The sequence below is a fragment of the Paramormyrops kingsleyae genome, chromosome 3 (assembly GCF_048594095.1).
Source record: "Paramormyrops kingsleyae isolate MSU_618 chromosome 3, PKINGS_0.4, whole genome shotgun sequence".
In the NCBI taxonomy this organism is placed as follows: Eukaryota; Metazoa; Chordata; class Actinopteri; order Osteoglossiformes; family Mormyridae; genus Paramormyrops; species Paramormyrops kingsleyae.
Window position 1 is genome coordinate 30271515 of NC_132799.1, and position 21336 is coordinate 30292850.

At 48.5% G+C, this 21336-nt stretch overlaps 2 protein-coding genes across 10 annotated transcripts in view; both read right to left on the reverse strand.

Moving 5' to 3' along the window:
* Positions 1–9068, reverse strand: part of wnt5b (wingless-type MMTV integration site family, member 5b) — a 51959-nt gene extending 42891 nt beyond the window's left edge. Inside the window, exon 1 of one of the 2 annotated variants that reach the window (XM_072710117.1) lies at positions 7945–9068. The gene's annotated coding sequence lies outside the window, so the exon portion shown is untranslated. The remainder of the gene's footprint in view (positions 1–7944) is intronic. The other variant, XM_023810431.2, reaches the window with a different exon arrangement.
* A 3192-nt stretch (positions 9069–12260) lies between these two features.
* erc1b (ELKS/RAB6-interacting/CAST family member 1b) overlaps positions 12261–21336 on the reverse strand; it is a 147486-nt gene continuing 138410 nt past the window's right edge. For all 8 annotated transcript variants that reach the window (XM_023810375.2, XM_023810374.2, XM_023810372.2 and 5 more), the window contains one exon: positions 12261–17647. In XM_023810375.2, coding sequence (XP_023666143.1) covers positions 17510–17647 — 138 coding nt within the window. In that variant the 3' untranslated portion in view covers positions 12261–17509. The remainder of the gene's footprint in view (positions 17648–21336) is intronic.

Below are 21336 nucleotides of genomic sequence, written 5' to 3' on the forward strand. Positions count from 1 at the left end.
CGATCTGATAGTGGATTTATAGTCGCTTTGTAATTTGGTGAATTTTTAAAGACCGCAGCAGCATTTTGAGTGCTTGGGGAATGCGGGGCCTGGATCACTGACAGGCCCCGACGGACGTGCGTCTTTCCCAGCTGCCTGCTTCCCAGAAAGCTGAAAGCCATGCCTCTCTTTCCACTCGCTTTTCTTCTCAGCCCCAAAAATACCGTTTTCGGCCACAAACTTGCACTGCAATGGCACGAACTGACCAGACAGGGGCGACCTTTCCTGCCAAATTCTACTTGACATGTGCCTCCTCCATCTTTCCATCGCTCTCTTGCTTCCTTCACAGCACTTCAAAGCCACCCCCCCCCCCTTCATCACCACCCCCAGGTTTCCCAGAATTCCAGCACACTGACCACTTGAGGGCTTCGGGGCAGGCAGGCCGAGAGACAGGTCTTGAGGATGGGTTGCAGTAGCTGGCACAGCAGGGGTGCCTGCAGCCTCCCTCCATTAGACCTCATGCCGAGCCGCAGTGAGAGTCTCACGCAAAGCGGCACTGAACCAAGACCGCTGCTGAGGCTGAAGGTCACGGGAATCCCGCAAGGCGCGCCTGTCGCGGCGGCAATCGACACCCCGCCACCCCTTAGCATCCCGGCGGATTGAACGCTTCCGTTCCCCCAGAATCTCGTTCCACACCAGCCAGCCGCAGCTAAAAATACGCCGAGCTGAAAGGTAAATAAAGCAGAAAGCCAAGCGAACATTCAGAAGACAGCCTTTCACGGAGGACTGTTTTGATTGGCTGGAGGGGGAGCTATTTACTAGTGATCAGGAAACCCACGTCTGCATGTCAGTGGGGGGGGAGGGGGGGTTCTCTATGTAGACCGTGAGACATCCAAAGCCCCTACTTGGATGGCAATCAACAGCAGATCGCAGAGATTCCATCTGCCACACCAGCCACACCAACCCCACCCACCCCCACCCCCCCCCGGTGTATCACCCGGCAAGCAGTCCACATCCGTATCACCATGTTTCCCGCGCGATTCTGGCATGTAATTTCACTCCGCCTGCTCCTTCACTGTGACCGTGATGCACGGGTGAGCAGAGCCCACGTGCCTTCCGGGGGGGGGGCTGCATCTCTGTGGTCCTCCTGTAAAGATGGTGACGCCTCACAGACTCCATTGCTGCCCGTGTCACGTGACATTTTTGGTCGAGACAGCAGCATTTTGGACATCCAAGAGCACAGCGGACTACCAATACCGTAAAGCACCAGATCGACTACATGCAGCTGCTCGTCGACCCATCGTAAGTGGAAAACATCGTAAGTCGAATATGATGATATAAGTAAATATGATAAGTAAATAATTAATGTACCTAAACACCACAAATTGAAAAGTAAATAAATGAATCCAAGTTTATTTGGTTAAATGCAGAAAAAAGGACTGCAGAACGCACTGCTAAACACTGTATGAGATGCTTGCGATCGCTAGACTCTGGAGGCGTGGCTGAGTGGACACTGCCATCGTCCGGCATCAGTAGAATGTCTCGTGTGACATATCGCTCGCCCAGGAACAGATCAAGATTCAGCGTCGGATGACTGGTACATCACTATCGTGCCATCAAAAAGCCAAAATATCACGTCGGACATAGTAAAGCGAGGAGCACCTGTACATGAAAAAAGACAGTATACATGGATGGATAATACTGTTTGTCCGCTCTCCACACCTTCACAAGGCCCCTTGCTCCCAACCTAACGGCATCATTAGATAGGGCGGCTGCCCTCAGATTCACAGGCATGTCTGATATCAGTTGTCCACAAAGGCTGCGTGCCACTAATCTACTCTAATAGCTGCCCCCCCCCCCTTCCTGTTCACAGAGGAGGGGTGAGAGCAGACAAAGAGAGAGTGACAGAGCAAAAACAGAGGGCTCTCAAATTTTCAGCAATGTGAAACAGCTCTCCATCAGACCCCCCCCACACACACACACACACACACCCCACCCACCGCCAGCCCAATGCTGCCTTTTCAGCACGAGCACTCGGCGTGTTTCTTTAAACGAGCACACAAAGGAGGGGTAATCAGCCAGAAAATGTGCTCCAGGCGAAGGCTTTGGGCCTAAGCATCGTCACCTGGGGATTACACCCTTCAAACCAGCAAAGGGGGGGGGCACAGACATAGGGAATGTCTAAATGTCCAGCAGTCCCAGCTTGACTTGTGAGGCCCGCACCATTAAAACGTGGCTTGGCAAAGCCTGAATACCAATAAAAATCTGCCTGAAAATATGTCATATGACCCCCATAATAAAAATAGCTTTGCTTCCCCCCCCCCAAAGAGCCTGGGGCAGCAAAGGCACCCGCCTCACCCTGACCCCCTATCTAGAGCTGCATTGCTTTGATGCTACTTTGAGGCACCGAAACTGGGACAGAGGAGATCTTCCTTCCTCATTTGAGGGCAGGGGCACCACGTTCTGGTTCCACAGCGGCCCAGTGGAACCTCAAATCATGGCTGCTACGAGGGACTGCGCAGTTCCATGATGGGAGAATGCCCCAGAAAGACAGCAGATGCAGTTCCATTCCATTTTCAAAGTGGACGCTTGTGTGTCGCCATGACAACCCCCTTCAGCCAATTAGTGTCCCTGTTATTAATATTTGCTAGACTTCTATCACTCCCCAGGCTGCACTCTGGCCCCCCCCTGCGTCAGCAAGGCCCCATGAATGGTCCCACAGGGGTGTAAAATGACAGTATTGAAGTCGTGTTTGCTCAAGTGGACCCAGAAATGCTCTCTTAGGTTTTTTGAAGCACTTAATGACACCAATTAAGCTTAAGGGCCAGTGCAGTGGTGGAGGCCAGGTGTGTGCGCACGTGAGCGGCAGCGACGGCCATTCCGGCTGGCCCCAGTTACGAGGCTCCAGGCAGCCGTTTGGACGTCTCGCTCTCGGACCCGAACCCGCTCTGCACGACTCTCCTCCCATTCCAGTCTGGCTTTTCCAGGGTCGGTGCTCCACTGGCGAAGCTCCGAAGGCCCGAATTGGGCCGCGGAGTCTCCGTCTCACCAGAACGCGACGAGCACCGTGGGACCCATTTGTCTGAATCCAGCAGAATCACCAATATACGCGTCTGATCCGGTGGCTCTGCTGAAAGCGAGCAATGAGGCCGCGAAGGGCGTCAAATGGAAACGGGACTTCAGGGACTATTTCCTCGGGAATATTAGAATAGTGTGTTTGAATTTGATCCATTTTTGTTTGTTCAGTTTTAAAGCCTTTAAATCAAGACTATTTCACATCTATCAAGATCAGCGCCATAACGCACGAATGCTGCTTTACTAATCGTGGGAACGCCGTGCGGAGAAACCCGCCAATGTGTGGCTGTCGTCCTGGGACGTGCTCCAGGTAAGTAAAGATGACCTAGGATTTGCAGAACCCACCGACTTAAACTTAAATGAGAATTAATAATACAGCGATTCGTCTGGGCCGCCTTCGGAAATCCTCCGTCTTGTAACTCGAAAACCGCTCATTTATTTTTTATTTTACGATGCAGAGGCCCGGAGGGCCGAAGCCACGGCGCTGACTGGGACCGCGGATGTCAACCAAAAGGCCAACACAGTGGGAAGGACACACACAGGGGGACGTGGGGGGTGCGGGGAACGACACCCTGAGGAACAAGTGGAAAGGACACACACAGGGGGACGTAGGGGGGGGGGTGTAGGGGAACGATGTCCTGGGGGACACGTGGGGACGTATGGCAATGACGCACTGGCGATGTTTCCACGCGCACTGCACTGCCGCCAGTGCAGACGGCTTTCAACCACAATGACGCTTTCACCAGATCCGAAGCCGAACCCGTTCCTGTCTGGCAGGATTCAATCATTAAACAAACCTGGAGGGGAAAAAAAGAAAAAAAATAGAGGAGAATTTCCATGTCGTTGCATCAGACAATCCAGACTTTGGGAGCTATGAAGGGCTGCCGTTGGATCCTGGCACGCTGTGAGCTCTGCCCGCGCAAACGTGCAAACGCGCGCTCCCCACTACGCACGCGACAGAATCACGCGCACTACAGCGAGGAGTCCTTGTGGGAAGACACGCCCCCTCGGACGACAGCCGGCGAAACACGGAGGGGGCCCTCTGTGGTGTCCTCAGCACACTCGTTTTGCGGGGGTGGAGCGACATTAACGTCGTCACTGTCCTCAGGAAATGCGCAAAAAAAATATATACATATTGTACCTCTGAAGGCGGGAGAATTCACATCAGCCAGAACGGAGAGAGACACGCAGACAACAGCATCCATCAGAGAATGGAAGAGCGGCAAGGCAGAGAGACAGACAGACGAGCAGAGAGACAGACAGACGAGCAGAGAGACAGACAGACGAGCAGAGAGACAGACAGACCAGCAGAGAGACCCTCCTCCGCCGCTGCCAGTCAGGTGAAACTGTGAGACTCCTACCAATAGGGAGGAAAATGCACACAGCTGATCAGCAACGGGCAATCAGGCTTCCAGATAATCCCCTGGCTGCTGTGTATTATTATAAAATAGTATTACTATAAACTTTATCCTCGTAAAAAAAAATAATAACCTAACTATCGAAGGAACACACAGTGTATACTTATTGCATGCAGTATTTTACAGGAACATTTTGATATTTTACCAAATTGTCATTCTTGTAAATTTCTTTGTCTCTCACTGCATCTACATTAATAATTTTAGTAATAAAATTAAGAAGAAAATGAGGAGGAAGAAGAAAAGTTACCCATATATACTGTTACAGCTCAGAGTGACTGTGCGTGTGCGTGCGTGCGTGCGTGCGTGTACACAGGAGTGAGTCATGGCTCGTTGTGTGTGTGTGCGAGTGTGTGGTGGGTGCGAGTGTGTGGTGGGTGCAGTGCGGCAGGTGCACCATTTAGGTTTTTATTTTCTGCCATCCAGCCGCACCCCCAGGAGCCTCCGCTCTCTGTCTTAACGCAGCTTCTGCCCGTTTCCACACTGCCGGCACAGTCGCCTGTTACATCTGACAGGGCCGGCACAAGACCCGACGACACCGGCGTCAAACTCACGAAACACCAAAGGAAGCATGACGGCCCACTCCAAGCGCAGTGACCCAAGGCCGTACCGTAACGCTCACTCTGCTCCGGCCCTGTCTCCGGGGAGCCAGGGTTTGAGTCACTGTGTGGTGTGGCCCCCGGCCTCAGGGCACCGCAAACTCGCCGGGCCCCCTACCTCAGAGAACCGCAAACTCGGCAGGCCCCCAACCTCAGAGAACCGCAAAATCGCCAGGCCCCCAACCTCAGAGAACCGCAAACTCGCCGGGCCCCCAACCTCAGAGAACCACAAACACGCCGGCCCCCAACCTCAGAGAACCACAAACTCACCGGGCCCCCAACCTCAGAGAACCACAAACTCACCGGGCCCCCGGCCTCAGAGAACTGCAAACTCGCGGCCCCCTGGCCTAAGAGAACCGCATACTCAACGGGCCCCCAGCCTCATGCCCAGCTCTGATACGACTAGGTTATCTGTAGGGCAATCTGCTACCTTTCAGTCTCCAGCAATATTGTTTCAAAACTGTCCCTCACAGCCCTGAGGTGGTGGGGGGGCAGTACATCTAACCACCCCTATTGTCCTCCATCTAGCTGCCGGGCAGGATGGATCTGGAACACACCAGGCACAGGGGGACCAACAGGATTTGGGGCCCTCATATGTTAGAGAACATGAGGCCCTTTAAACTCCGACACTCATTAAAAGGGTCTCAGTCGTCAGGCATTTTTAAAGAGCAGGTAGACTGTGCAGGGACACCGACAGCACTGGCCCAAGGTGACGACTCTCACATTGGAGAGGACAGCGGTTCTGTCCCTGGGTGATCCAGCACCAAAAAGCAGCGATATGCTGCCCCAGGGGCTGCCTGTACAAGCGCCTGTCACTGATGAGCTGAGCTGGTGACTGACAGCAGTACAAAACCCTCATCCTACCTTCACCTCCTCCAGGCCTCAAACTCCCAGAACGCCATTTAGGATTCACAAACTATTTTCTCAGGCAAAGCAACAAAGGAAGGTTAAGCCCTCTATCATGCCAAAAAAAAAGCATATGTATTTTACCCATCTCTTAGGACACTGATATACTCCTGAAAAAAAAAAAAATCAGACCTCTGGGCCCAACAAAAGAATCCACCAAAAGTAACGTTAGGCCCAAAATGCGGTGATTCTCTAAAATTCTCTGCCATCTACGAACAAATATCTTTCTTGTTTTTCTGTTTTGTTTTTGAATCTATGTCTTCATTATTTGTTCGGTAACTAGATTATACAGTTTAAGGGAAAAGAAAAAAAAACACTCTTACAATTAGTTTCTCCGGCTTATATTATGGACGGGCCCACTTGGGTCAGACTGTTGTTCTGGTGTAAGATTAAACTGACAGTACGCAGGCTTTGCTGGCTGAACTCAAAAAGTGTGTAAGAGTGAGAAAAACCCGCGTAAATCATTGAATAAACAGAGGAATATTCCGAATATTCAGAAACACTGCATATCTGTTCCGGTTACAGCGCCTGTATTCGTTTACCAGGAATACTGTTTATTTATTTTTACTTTAATGATACTGTAAATTACTTTTTACAACTAAATTTTTCATTACTGAAAATCTGGAAGTATACAACAACGTTAAAACTCGATTAAACTAAATAAAATAGATACAAATCTTACGTCAGTTTAACGAAATTAAACATATAACCATCTTTGTCAGATAGGCATTTACAATTAACGTGCCAGTACATTCATGCACGTTAAAAAAAATAAGCAAAAATAAGATTTACTGAATTAGTTTTCTAGTTTGTTGTCACAGTAATATACAATAGCGAAATGAGCATGAAAAACAATTCTTGTAATACTCGAGTTCGCTTAAATAAAACTTTTGTGCTACAGACGCGTATCCCCGCAATCACTATATTCTTGTTTAAAATACCATGTAATACAAGCATATATATTCAAATAAAAACGCCAAAACTCACGGGAGGCGAACATAAATGCCGCTTTAATTTTACACGAAAGGACCCCTCACAGGGAAACTAAGGTTATGAGGAAAGTTTCAAAAATAGGAGAAATTTCGTGGCGCTACAACTGATTGTAAATGAATATGGAAATATTAAAATTTACATGCGAGAAATTACAGATTAGATCATATTAGGAACTCCATATTCCTGGTAATTGGGAAACGTGATGCAAATTATTATGACAAGGAAAAATCTAGTAATAATAATAATAATAATAATTATAATAATAATAAACGGCGTGACTTTCGCAAACTTGCGTCGCTGAACGTGTTTTAAATGCGAGGCCAAACAAGTTGGCGGCGGAGCCCCCGGTTACACTTAGTTAAAACTATTCTCTGTATGGGACATTTTCTCTGTTTTAACAATAGTCTATAAATTAATGACTAACTCAGAAACTAGATTTGCTAAACGGCGATTTCCAACAAATACACGCGCATATTCATCCGTGTGTCTGCAAACACTAAAAAAAAAACTAATTTTTTTAAATACATCAAGCTTTGCCATTAGTGGCTGGACTAAAAGTCCTTTTGCTGGACTCAGGTCGGTCACTTTTATACGGGATACCTCAAAGTGCCAGGTCTATTGTTCGTTCAGTCTCTCTTTTATGGGGGGAAACACACACGAAGTTCAATGAAAACAAGCACAGTAAAGGTAGTGAGAACATGTCGACTTTACACGAGCCAGGGCTGCAACTGCACAATTCCCAACATGTGGTTGTTAGTTTAGTTTAGAAAAGAAACTAGTGATGTTTAAAACCTGAACTCTCAGTTTGAAAAGGACCCACACGAGAGTAAACAAGAATGAGATAATTGCATTGCTTCGTTTTTTTTTTGCAAAGAAAACGTGCCGGTCATTGTGTTATAATTATATATTTCAATAGTGCGTCCGTGTAAAACCCAAAGCAGCTTTTTAAGCTGGTAAAAGCTCTGAAAAGGTCTTACTTGTACCGTCGGGCTCGGCGTCCTCTCCGGATAACAGGGATCCCGAAACTTAGTCCGAATCGCAGGACAAGCCCGTGTCGGGACGCTGATGTCCGCCTTTTCTCTTTTTTAGTCAGTCAGGAGTTTCTTCAGCGGGGGGAGAAAACAGTGTTTCGATTGCAAATGAAATCAGTTTAACTTGGCAATCTAGGGGCCACGCGATTTGTTTTCGTTCAGCTATTCATTTCGGAAGAGGCTGATAAAAATGGGACTGTCCGTGCCAACGGCTTGTCTAAGAGCGGACTCTTCCGTTCGCTCGTCCGGCTCTCTAACATCCCATCGCCGGCGCTTCCAAAGTGCCTCTCGGTGACTTTATCAAAAGCAACAGGTGTCAGGAGAACCCTGCGAGACGCCGCCGTGTTCCGTGCGAGCCGGACCTATTCGCCCTGTCAGCAGGGGCGTGCGGCTCGGCGCTGGCAAAGAGCGCAATATTCCAAATTGATAATAATAAATATATTCCCCTTCTCTACAGCACTGGAGCAGCCGACCTCGTACAAAGAGATCACCGCCGCAGTTTGCGGATCAGCTCCTCAATGACTCGTCTTAAGTTCATCTGAAGTTGCGTGGAAGCGAGTCAAACCCTCCCGCGAAACTTTAAAAACTCCTACGTAAACTTTTTTTTCCTCCCCTTTTACGGTCTCCTCATTGTATATAAATCACGCAGAAATCTATACAAACTATTTAAAAAGAAAAGTGTAAGAGACGAGCGCCTGAGCTGATCTAATCCGGAGCAGCCGGGTTCCGCGCCGAGGATCCTGACTAGGGGCCGAGCGATCGCCCGGCTTGTCCGCCCTCCGCCGAACGGGCTTGAGCAGTCGGGGAAGCCGAGGTACCTGAGGGAGCCCCAGGAGCGAGCGTGCGCACACGGGCGAACTTCATGACAACTTGGGGGGGGATCTCCTTAAAATGGCAGCGCACCGTCAGACTTTCTTTGGTAGCATTTCTCCCCCTAAAAATGTCACCGCATCTGTGTACCAGGATTTCTCTCTGCATTAAGAAGCCTGTCGCATGGGAGCCGTCGAAAAGTGCTTTTAACAGCAAATGCCATATTGTATGTAAAGGGTACCCTACTTTATTACCCTACTTTTGGCAGTAAATAAAGTTACATATTACAGTACATTCTTGTATTCACATTCTTTTAATGATTTTATTGAAATATTATAGTATTTTTCTATAAATAGCATCTTAATTTTTCTCAAATCCAGTGTAATATTCCCTGTGGTTACAGATATAAATGCGTGAGTAATGAATTTTCATATAGGCTAAAGAATGAAAACGAAAGATATATCATTAGTACAAAATACGGTGAAATGCAGAAGTTGCCAGTGTGTCCTGTTGAACACTGACTACTCCAAACCAGGTAACAGCTTACAGTAGGCAAACTCAGTGTGACCTATACACTATACTGCAAGTACTTTGAGAACAGTGACCAGGTTTCATAAGGTTTAACGATGATCTGGTTGTGCTCTCAACTAAATGGACAAAACAGGCAGTTCCAAGATTCTCCGGACAGCAGACCCCGCATAATCTAGATGGTCTAGTAAATCGGACATGAGAAAGAACAAATTCTGCATGACTGATGTGGTACCTTTGTGATCAAAAAAACAAAAAACAAATTTGTATTAAGATTCTCCTGGGAACATGAATGATATACTACACCATAACATCAGAGCCGACCAAGTTATTTGCCCCTTGAACCTGTAATACAAACTCCATCCCTCTTGTGTCTGAACACATTGCTTATGTTCTGGTTTGGACCAGAAGGAGAGTGAATGAGGCAATATGTGTGTGTGTGTGTGTGTGTGTGTGTAGTGGGGGGGGGGGGGGGGGTTGAAGATTGCGGCACAGGTGTAAAAATCATATCAGTTCATGCAAACCTGTCAGTCAAAGGAGGCAGATAGGGCCCCCCCTCCCCTGTGTGAGGCTAAACAGACGTCCAGCCTGGGACCTTGACATCATTCCCTTTCTCGCAGCTCACGTTTCCACGTGCAACAGTTCCGGAACGTTCTCCCGTTAGACCTGCGCTTGGAATTCATTCAGACTCATCGGCCATTGAAAATATTGTTCCGTTAGTTTATTTTCTCCGTTGACCGGCTGCACAGCTTCACCCTCAGCCATGGTTCGGACGTCAGCCCGGGGACCCTGCGCCTTCATTGAGGGAGACTGATTCTTCTCGAATGGACTTTTTCATTTTCCTTCTGGGAGTATGTTGTTTGAAGATGCGGGAGAGCCCACCCTCCAAAAACCTGTCAGAATTAACGTCGCTGCGACTTTCCTGCTTCCCCTCTCATTTAACCACACGCCTGTTCAAGGTCCAATTTGGATTGGAACCCGGTCCCTGCCCTGTTAGTAGATACCACCTTGGGGACAGATGTGGACTGTGGTCCAGATTCTGTTCCTGCTCCCTGTGTCTGCTTACCCGACAGCAGCCTCGATGGTGATAATGTAATGTGTCAGGTTTAGAGTGTAACAGCGTTTGGGTGATAACATGTACCAACTGCAGGAGTGATTAACGCAGGAACGGCATTGGCGTGCTGACGGTGTTGAAGGTGTTCTCTCCGTGCGAGCCAAGTTAAAAAGTCATATTATTCTAGATACGTCCTGTTGGATTCCTACCCATGATTCCTTCTGCCTCTCGCCGTTCTCCATCACGCCATCCGCAGCTTTTTATAAGCACTAGAAATTTCAGGCCGTAATTCTCAGCAATGAAAGGTAACACTCTGATTAAAAACTCATTAAGGGAAAAAAAATATTTTTAAAAAGGGCCATCTCTCCAAGCTTCAAGTTTTCCAAATATGGGTACAGTGTTATTTTAGGATTCCGTTCCCCCCCCCCCCCCCCCGCAATCAGTGTGTTTTTGGCGGCCGTGACTGAAACCGCACCGTTTCACGCCCACACCCGCTCCTCCTTGTTGCACGCAGAGACGCCGTTTGCCTCTCAGACCCTCAGCACACATGCAGCTCATTGGACATAAAATAAAATAAAATAAGAGGAGAGGGGCCGCTCTTAGGGACATGGTCAGTGCCGCACTAAGCCCAATGGGGGGTGTCACTGGATCAGGTTTGGGGGAAATCACATGACCAGCCCAAGTGGAAGCCCACAGATGCTCTAGACCTTGGGATGATGGGGAAGCGGTGGCTCGAATTCAGAGGTTTCTGGATCAGAACCACACTTGGGGCTAGGCCTCCGTGGGGGGGGGATACTTGGAAATTTGCACATTTGCACGGTGGCATTTCTTATCCCATGTATAAACTTGCACTTCTTATAACTGGGTCAAAATTGCGGTCGTTTTTTTTTTTTTTTTTTTGCCTTTTTTCCCTTTCTCCTCTCTGGCTGTCTTGCATCCTTTTTCTCTCACCACACTGCTCTAAAACTGCACCTATATTAAGAGACAATGATAACCACACTGGCAACGCACCCCCCCAAATCCCCCATCCCGGAAACGGCAGGCATCTATAGTGGGACGCAAACCAATTAACCTGCCGTGCAGCCTTTCTGCACCTGACCTGGAGCCGCTGGTGGTTCGACTCTCACTGGAAGGTGAGAAACAGCCTATTTTTAGAGTTGTGGCGTTGTCATGGTGAGGGTTCGTGAAGGCTGAGGAAATTCCGTAGCACGTTTGGTATGGGGTGGTAAAGAGACCAGCTCACCGAAATGGCATTTCTTCCTGGCCACACACTGACCACTCTGCAGCTGTGGACGATGCATCGAAGGTCATGTCATGCCTCAATCTGGACTACGTCACTCCCTATTTTCTGTGGCCGTGAAGAGCGTGGTTCCTTCTGAGAACGTGGGAGAGGTTCAGCTGGGCATTACGCATTACCGGCCTCCAGCATCACGGTGCTTTGTCAGGTCCGACACAATCGGTCAGCTGATTGGCGACGAAACAGAAGCCCACGGCTGCAGGCATTTTATTTTTAGTTGCAGAGATGACGTTTTTATCCGTGTAAAACGCTGCCTATTTCACTGGAGAAATTATGGTCATGTCCCCAGTGGGATTCGAACCAGCCACCATAAGGTTTCACATCAGCACCCTGTCAAACGTCAGGCCACCATCGACAACCACGGACGCCACACATTCGAGCAGCGGCTAGCTTAGCCCGCGTGTCCCAGAATCTGCAGAGAAAGGACCCGCTGCAATGGTGACGACTACAGACATTGGCAGGTGACAGCAAGCGAACCAAAGCCCTCCGTTACCTGTACTCAACGGACATACTGTATCTCCATCATGATGAGTGCACACTGAGTGTGTAGTAAAGCCACAAAAAGGATGAAAAGGCTGATAATGTAGTGTTTATATATATATACAAAGGCAAAAAATGAATACAATGTCTTTTTTTACAGAAATCGCCAGCGTTTTTTTTCCCCAACACAGATGAATAAAAGGCAGTACATTTCATTTTTCAAAATTGAAAATAACAACCCAGAACAAAAATTTGTTTCGAAGTTTGAATTTTTTCCCTTACTCTATTTAATAAAGGGGAAAGGGGTGCCCAACCACCACCGTGTTTCTGGGATGCTGTATAAAAAAGTAGACTTAAAAAAATGGACCCGTTCAAATCCAGGAGAGATGATGTCGATGTTAAGGGTCTGGGGATGAGGAGGGTGACTCTGGTCCATTTGTGGCCAGGACTCAAGGAGAGGAACACAACCACTTGAAGTGGGGTACTGCCGTTGCTGAATGGACCCCAAAATTGTGTCAGACATAGCAATTCCGGCATTGTTTACATGTGCTGACTGACTCAGATCACAACATGGTAAGCATGAGCTGAATTCAGAGGCTGTTGTTTATAATAATGTTCTATGTAAGCTGGCACATTCTAAATCTCTCATTTGATAAATATTCAACTTCTCACCTTTGGTTCAGACCTGAAGGACGCTGAATGTTAAAAACAAACCGATATAATGAGACGGGCTGTGCAATATTTTATTTTATCCAGGGCAAAATAAAACTTTAGAATGATGCAAATGATGATCAGAGACAGATTTGGAGCTGTTTAGTAAGGAAACATTTTACAGCTGGGAGCTGAAAGATTCCAAAGTCCATTATCACACATGAAATTTCAGTTAAAAAAAAAAAAAAATACATGGTGTCAAAAAAATCAGTTTTACCCCACAAATATTAGTGGGCTATTAAACTGATCATCTGTCCAAATGACTTCAATGCTTAACATTGAATGTGTTTACGACCATGGTAACATTACTGAAACTGGTGAGTCTAAATATGGAGGCCGCATGCTTGACAGAGCGATGATGTAATACCGGTTATCAGTTTGGCAGTTTCAGAGTCATGGATGGGGGGACATCCTGGGGGTCGGGGGGGAGCAAGGTAGGCATACTGACCAATAACCGTCATAGTATGACATCACAGTCTGTCAGTAAAGGTCTTGGCATTAGTTTAACCCTATAGAAACACAGTGCTGGTGGGGTGGGACTCCCTGGATAGACACACATGTCGCTGATTAAAAAAAACACACCGCAGTCTCAAGAGTCACACACACATTATGAACAGGCTGCAAAACACAAAAAAAAAATCCGAAATTCAGATACCGAGTACAGAGTAACAGTACTTTTTTTAACCACATGGTAACGGTTTTAGGATCTTTGTGTTAACACCTTGTTTTGACACGTAACAGTTTTCTGACACCTATTATTGTTTTATTCGTTCACTTCTTTTAAAGACACAAGAGAGCGATTGCGAGCCATTTTGTTCAGAAATATCTTTTCTTTCCCCTTGGACATTTTGTGCAAAAAACATTATTTTCAACTATGTCTATCCATCTATGTCGTTTATATAAATATATACTTCTGTCTATGCATATGTATACTTTATAACATTACTGTCTGGGATAGCTGGCAGTCTGCACTCCACCTGAACGCTTCGGACGTAGATACGAGACAAGTGTGTGAGCACCTGCCGCAAGCCCAGACAGAGACAGAACACAGCGACCTCACAGAAACGCCCCGCCAGGAAAGTGGAGGACGAAAATAAACAGGACCGAGAGAGACGACAGAACACCCAGAATCGACGTAGACCATAAACACAGACAACAAGTTTACGGCTTTTTTTGTTTTGTTTTTTTTTTTTCTTCAAAGCACAAATATTACAACATCCTTTTTTAATTCAGCTTACATAAAGTGTTTTGAATATGGACTCACCTATGGTGGCGGTGATGTCACATGTCATGTGACCAAGGGCACTCTCTCTCTCTCCTGTGCTTGCATAAACATTCTCTCTCATAAATACGGGAATTCAATGTGACGCAGAACAACAACAAAAAGAAAACGGGACCCTCATCCGATCTCCCCTCTCCATGTAATGTAGCACCAGAGACATGGGACTTATCCTCTGCTGACCCTCTTTTCTCCATGCCATCCCCTGTCCATTAATAATCTGCTTCATAGTACCCCTTTACCCATAAACAATTAAGAAGAAACAACCATATTTTGGGAAAGACAGCACAACAACAGACCACCAAAGGTGTTTTTTTTTCCTCGCTATGTGAAAGCGGATCGCCTGCAAGCACCCTGAGAGGGTCATGTGGCTGTGGTGAAGACCATGAATGGAGAGCTTCAGGAGAACATCCTGTACGTGGGACACGTTCCCGGCACAGGTGAGGCGTGGGCAATGGGGTGTGTGAGTGTGTGAGCCCAGCCGAGCCAGCTGAGCGGCCCTGGCATGGCCGAGTCACGTCAACCTGCCCCGGCAGGAACCGCAATCCAGGAGAAAAGCATTTTTATCACCATTCCTTCTAGTGGCAAGAGCTAGCAACGGAATAAGGAAGCAGCGTGAAGTCGTGCAAAGGCAACTATAAAAAGGTAAACCGATAAAGACGAAAGCCCTCATTAAACTTGCCGATAAGTCAGTCGCTGCCAGACTACACATGACACGCGAGGAGAGAGCTGCGGGGGCAAGTAGCAGCAGCCACGAGGTGCCGAACTCTGCCCCTCAACCAGGGTTCAGGAGGCCGGGGCAATCAGGCATTACGAGTGGAGTACAGATCCACTGCCTGGCCCTGTCTGGGCCGTGAGACAGCAACAGCTGAGTACAGATCTGCTAGCTGACCCTTTCTCGGTCCAAAGACAGCAACAGCAGAGAACACATCCACTGCCTGACCCTGTCTGGGCCCTAAGACAATACCAGCTGAGCACAGATCCACTGCCTGACCCTGTCTGGCCCGTGAGCCGACAACAGCCAAATACAGATCTGCTGGCTGACCCTGTCTGGGCTGCAAGACAATACCAGTTGAGCACAGATCTACTGAATGACCCTGTCTGGGCCATAAGGCAACAATGATAATTTTAGATCCACCATGTGACCCTGTCCTCCAAAGAGTCCCAGGCAGGGGACACCATCTTCAGCCACGACTCAAAGACACTTGGAGGCAGTGAATCATCAACTCTCCCTAAACATTTAACACCCAAAACAGCAAGAAACAAACATAACCTTTGACAGTACGCATCATAGTCAATCTTGGAAGCGTAAAACGAGAACTCAAGTCACAGCACACCGGCGTACATAAAAAATGCATGCAGGTGGAGGGGCAGCGTCCAGCGTGTGGTGGTGCAGACTACGGACTACGGCCAACGCGCCGTTTGGGGAAACATGCTGCCTTTCAGCCTGTGACTCATTCTGCATCACCTAATGCTGGAGCCACACTATGGACTTTCTCCAGCGATCCTAGCACACGTCTCCTGCCCCTTTCCCTGGTTCAAATCTTTGTGCTTATCTGTACTTGTGCTAGTCTGTGTTTGCTGTGCTGAGCCGAGCTGACCCTCATGATAGGGACCGCGCCTCCAATTCTAGCTCATCGGAGAGGGGCCTGTCCAAAACAGAGAGACCCACCTCACAACCGGCCCGCTACACCTCCATCCTGAGCGTGAGACGCAGCTGCCCCTCCCACTTACAGAAGGTTCAGCATAACCCTACCTCAGAAACAGAGGGGTGGGATCAAAAGCTCAAGCCCCTCTGTTTAGTGGGAGTCCTGGTACCTCACACTGTCCCTATGGTGGTAGCACCTCCATGATGGCTCACTGAGATACAGGTAGGGTCTTGGGGTAAGCCTCACCTCTTCCTGTGACATCACTTCCTGTGAGATGTAGAGCTGGGCAGTAAATAGCTTTTTTGCCTCGCATAGGTGGAACATAGTTTAGACAAATCCAATTAGAGAACCAATATTAGTGTCTTAACTCCAAGAACTAAAGCAACTTCATGCAGCGTCTTTAGGGGCAGAACCCTCTGTAAACAAGAAATGACCTGCAACAGAATGCAAGTTTGCAAACAGCACGGCTAATTGTCCAAAGTAGTGACAAGTAGTTAATAATTAGTTAAGTCTATAGTGTATGAGGAAAATCTTCTGCAAATTACCAGCTAGTGTTAAATCATACGGTTATATTTTGAAAGCAGTAAAGTGATACTAGATACAACAGAGACAAAAAACATAGCAGCAAAAAAGTCTAAATCAAAGGCAATGGTGTGTGACTTTCAAAGTCAAGTGAAGCTGTGAGTTTGCAGTTAAACGAACCGAACCAATCAGTACATTTATACCGTTCATACTTAGAACAGAACTTTGTATGCAGACCTTAAAGGCAGTTTCAGTGACTTGCACTGGGGATGCTTTGTAACCACATTGCTGAGCTGATCATTCTCATGCTCAATAAAAGTTCATACTCATTTCAGAAATAATCCCCGTCTACACACACGTGGGGCCTCTGTCCTATCCTTTAACGGGCTACGGTTGGAGGGAAAAGTGTACGAGACTGTTCCTGAATCTGAAAGCCCCTCCAAAGCCTTTAACTTATACCGCTTTCCACCAACTCAGCGGCCTGCTGTGTTTGCTAAAGTAACAAGACACCGCAGACAAAAAAAAAGTATTCAACTCTTTTCAACCATTTTCAACATCCTGCAATTATAAGGTCATTGTGCTGTCTCAATATCAAATGTCTCACACCTCCCCCACCCCAAGCACACAAAAAAAACTCCATCCCCAAAATGTGGTCTTTTCAAAGAGGCATGCAAGAGTGTAAGAACACATTTTGGGCAGCTGTTGGGTGACCCGAGCGGAGATCGGTTACAGTAATCTGAAAGGGGGGGGGGCTCCTAGCCTTCCGCGTCGCCTGTGCTTCCTTGGTGCTGGACCCGGCTGATATGCATGTCCTACACCATGAAGTAAACAACCACACAACAGATGGAGGGGGGGGGGGGCACTGGAGCCACAGACGTAGGTGAGGATGTCGGTTTGAGTTGCTGAGGCTGGCAGAGTCAGACAGATTCCTCCTGTTGGTCTAGGTACCTGTTCTTCTTGGGCTGATTTATTTTTTAATTTTTTTTGCTTCCTGGAGGACTGGGAGGTCAAAGGTCAAAGGCCGCAGAGAACTCCTTGAGGGAAGCCGGCATGGTGGACTGGTGGTGGTGGTGGTGGTGGTGGTGGTGGGGGGGGGCAGAGAGGGAGGAAGGGAGCGTGAGCACGTTGGAGGGGGGGCGTGAGACAACGAAGTGATGAGGTGTGGGAGCCCGCAGGTGGGGTCAGGAGGACTCCTCCAGGGCATTTACCACCTGCTCCAGGATATCTGGGCAGTGGTCTGCAATCTGCTGCAGGACAGAGTTGGCATATTCCTGTAGCTCTGCGCTTTCCTGCTCGCACCTCTCCAGCTCGCCCTCCAGCTGCGAGAGAGAGAGAGAGAGAGAAAGAGAGAGAGAGTGTCATCACGGTTCCACATTCCCCTCAAGCTGTGCAGATATGTTTACATCACAAAAACGGAGCCTGCAAACACCAGGGAGCACGTGCGGGGCTCCCTTACTCTGACAGCAGGGTGGCCAGAAACTCACTGCCTGCCCTGTGGATCACAGAGCCCAAAATGGCACGGAGGACTGAACAAAAGACCCAGAAGGGGCAGCCCAGGTGTGGCCAGAGCGCCCCCACAATGCCATCTGGCGTGAGGGTGCTTGCTGCGGCTTCCTGCAGACCACAGACGGCAATCTCACGCTCATTTTCAGAAATACTCAGGTTTTAGGTATTCAGCAGCTAATTTAACACCACCCTCCCACCCTCCCATCCTCCCACCCTCCCATCCCCCCAACAGCCCAAAACAAACCACCAACCAACAGATTTCTACAACGTACAGCTTGCATGTACAGATGCAGTAGGGAGAGGGGGGTGGACCAGATAGCCAGTGAACGAATGACTCTCTTCGCATTCTGAGCTCCTCGAACTGCAAGCTCTGGTCAGAGAAGCATCGGGGGCTGTGCTACTCCGGTGGTCCTGCTCAGGCCTTACATGCTACATGCTCTGAGCCCAAGGAAAACACGCACGTCTTCCTCTCAAAAGATAAAAAGACGAGGAGCCAAAAGCGGGAAATTACCGCACTACAGATTCCTGACTTAACGATAATCACAGATAGATTTTTCAGCATCCCGGGATTTTTAAAGATTTGGGATGATATAAAAGAGTGATTAGAGTCGGGAGTCGGAGCTCGCATGGGCGGATGACGACATCCATTCGCACAGCCACGCCGGGCGGTTAAATTTACAGCCAGGAAGCTGAGGGTTGGGGCTGAGGGACCGCAACCTGTTTGGGTTCTCAAGAAACTGCATAGACTCTCCATAAACATGTCCTCCCCTAAAGCTATCACTCTGACAGCCGGGGTGAGGTATGGTGGCAGTGCGGGGGGAAAGCGCGAGAGAGATTTAAAAGGCCGACGTGACCGTTTTAGGTCCCGGACAAATCGATGCGTCTCCATGCGGCCCCCGGACGGTCCCTGCAGAAACCCCCCGCAGGCACCTTTTCCCCGCCCTCACAGCCTGCTTTCACTGATACGGTTTTGCTGTGTTGGTCAAACGAAATTGCTTTTCAAATCCGAACGTCGGCCAGGCATCCAAAAACCATAGCTCCCTGCTCCTAGTGAGCAGAATATTTCAGAGCCCACAAAATTATTTTCTTTGGCTTTCGGATGTTAAAATGTCAGATTTAACAAGGTTAATGTTAAAGACATCTGTAACAATAACCGGAGGTCATATTCCCATATTTGAAAACATCCACCTCTTTTATACGTTTTATGTAGGCTTGGATCACACGGCAGTTCCGTAATTAATAATAAAAAAATAAAAAACAAGCGGAAGATCCAGCCGGCAGGAATAATCGTCAGCTGGGTGTTATTCGTGGGGAATGGTCGGTGGCTGGGTGCATGTAGAATACGGCTCCCTCACACCTGTGACATACGACGGGAACTCCACGCTCTGACGGCTAATGCTCACGGGGGACTCGCTGCAGGAGGCGCACTGGGAAGTCTTTTCCATTTTAAAAGGGGGTTTCGGGCAAAAAAGCAGGTGAGGTCTTCAGCAGCCGACCTCCCCCCCCCCCCCCCAAGCAACCTAGGAGGGATGTCCTCCAGTGAGCGCAATTCAGAAGATATGTTATTAAAAAAAACAGCAAAAGCTTTTCTTAAGCTGAATCATGTGTGGTAGGTAATGGGGCTTGTCCATCCTGATGTATGACACCTTATACAGAGTTTTTAAAAAGGGGGGGTGGGGGGGAATGCCCTCCCTTCCCGTTAGCATCTGACATCCATTAGTGCAGATTCCTGGGGAGAATGGGGCAGCCTGGGGCTGGCGTTGTACCCACACGGTAACAGTCATCCTTCTTACCTCTGTGGGTTTAAGACAATACACACATGCACAGCTAAAATCACAACGTGTTTACGTCGCACGGCCTGTTCATACTGCACTGTCTACGTATTTATTTTCATAATTGTACTCATATTTAATGTCTTACTGAAGCACATTAATTTGCATTTGTGTTTAATGCGAGTTTACTGGTGCTGCAGCATGCAGAGTAAGACTTTACATCTCTGATTTCAGGATTTTATTGTTGTAAAGGTCGAGCTATCCCCTGAGTATAATGTTCACAGTGTAGGTGCTTCCTACAGCCTTAACGGCAGGAGAAGCCCAAGAACAAAGAACAGCAGCAGACCAAAGAGAGGACTGGGCATTCTTCCTAGCCGGGCGGTGCTGACCACGCCCCCGGTCGGTGCTGACCACGCCCTCTGTCAGTGCTGACCACTCCCCTCCAATTCTCCATCCTTCTCTGTCTTAGTTCTCCACCTTGGTCGCTGAGATATGATGGAGGTGTAATGGTGAGCTGGAGAAGCCAGGGGGTGGAGGAAAACCGTGACTACGACAACGGGCAGTTGCCGGGGGGGTGGGGGGTAATCCCGTACGAAGAGGGCTGTCACGTGAGGGACATGGACAGCCATGTCTGCTGTGTAAAGGTACAGGACCCTGTAATTGTCACCATGATGCTGAACGCCATTACGGACACCGCTGGGGCCGGGTAGCATTCTAGTATCTTCTAAAGGACCATCCACCATCTTTTCTATCACCATATATCACCATCTTAATTCCCACAGCATCCCATGATCTCACCTTTGCTCTCCTTCTATGATCTTGTGTTTTTTTTTTTTACTGAAAGAGGAAATCGACAGATGGTGGAAATAAAGAGAGAAGGAGTTGAGATTTCCCACCCAGCTCGGTCATCTGAGGCCGAGGCCCGGTCTGGGGGGGTGGAGGCTGTGCGTCGCCCCCCCCCCCCCCATCCCCGCTGCCAGGAGGGGGCACAGCTGTGAAAGCCATCACACCATAAATCCAATACATTTGCATAAAATCTCCTTCCAAAATGTGAACATTGTGTTTTATTTTGAGAGCAAACAATGAGTCCTAAAGGGAAAAGATCCTTTTTTCCTGAAATGTACAATTAAGAGCTTCATCTTCTGAGAGCCCCCAAGGCATAAACTATTTTGTAAAAAGACAATAAATAACCCCCCAGTTGGCCATTCTTCTGCCCCCACCAACCAAACGCCACAGACTGAGCTCATTCTTATGCCCTTAAACCAACACCGCACCCCCCCCCCTCTCCAAACCCAGAATCCTCTCTTGCTTGCCAGGCGCTCTATACTTATTACTGTTCCGTGTGCAGTTTGGCGTCCAATGCCCCCAGCCCCCCCGCCATGTCCACACTCTGTAACAACATCACAGCCTCCCTGGCGACGGCCTCAGAAGTTCCCCCAGCCGGACTGGCCAATGGTCTGAGTTACCTCACTGGGAAGTGACTCTCCTCTGGTAATGGGTGTCACCATAAACCCCCCACCCCTCCCCCCTCATCTTGGGGGTGGTCGATTTCTTCCTTGTTTTGCACCTAATAAACTGAAGCAGCGGGGGGGGGGGGGACGACGACATATGAGCGGACCCCCTGACACAGATTGGGGGGGGGGGGGCTTACGGGGGCTTTGCTTAATTTCCCACAGTGAAAAAAACGTGTCAGTCGCGTTGGCCTGGCCCAACACGGAGTCCCAGTGCGG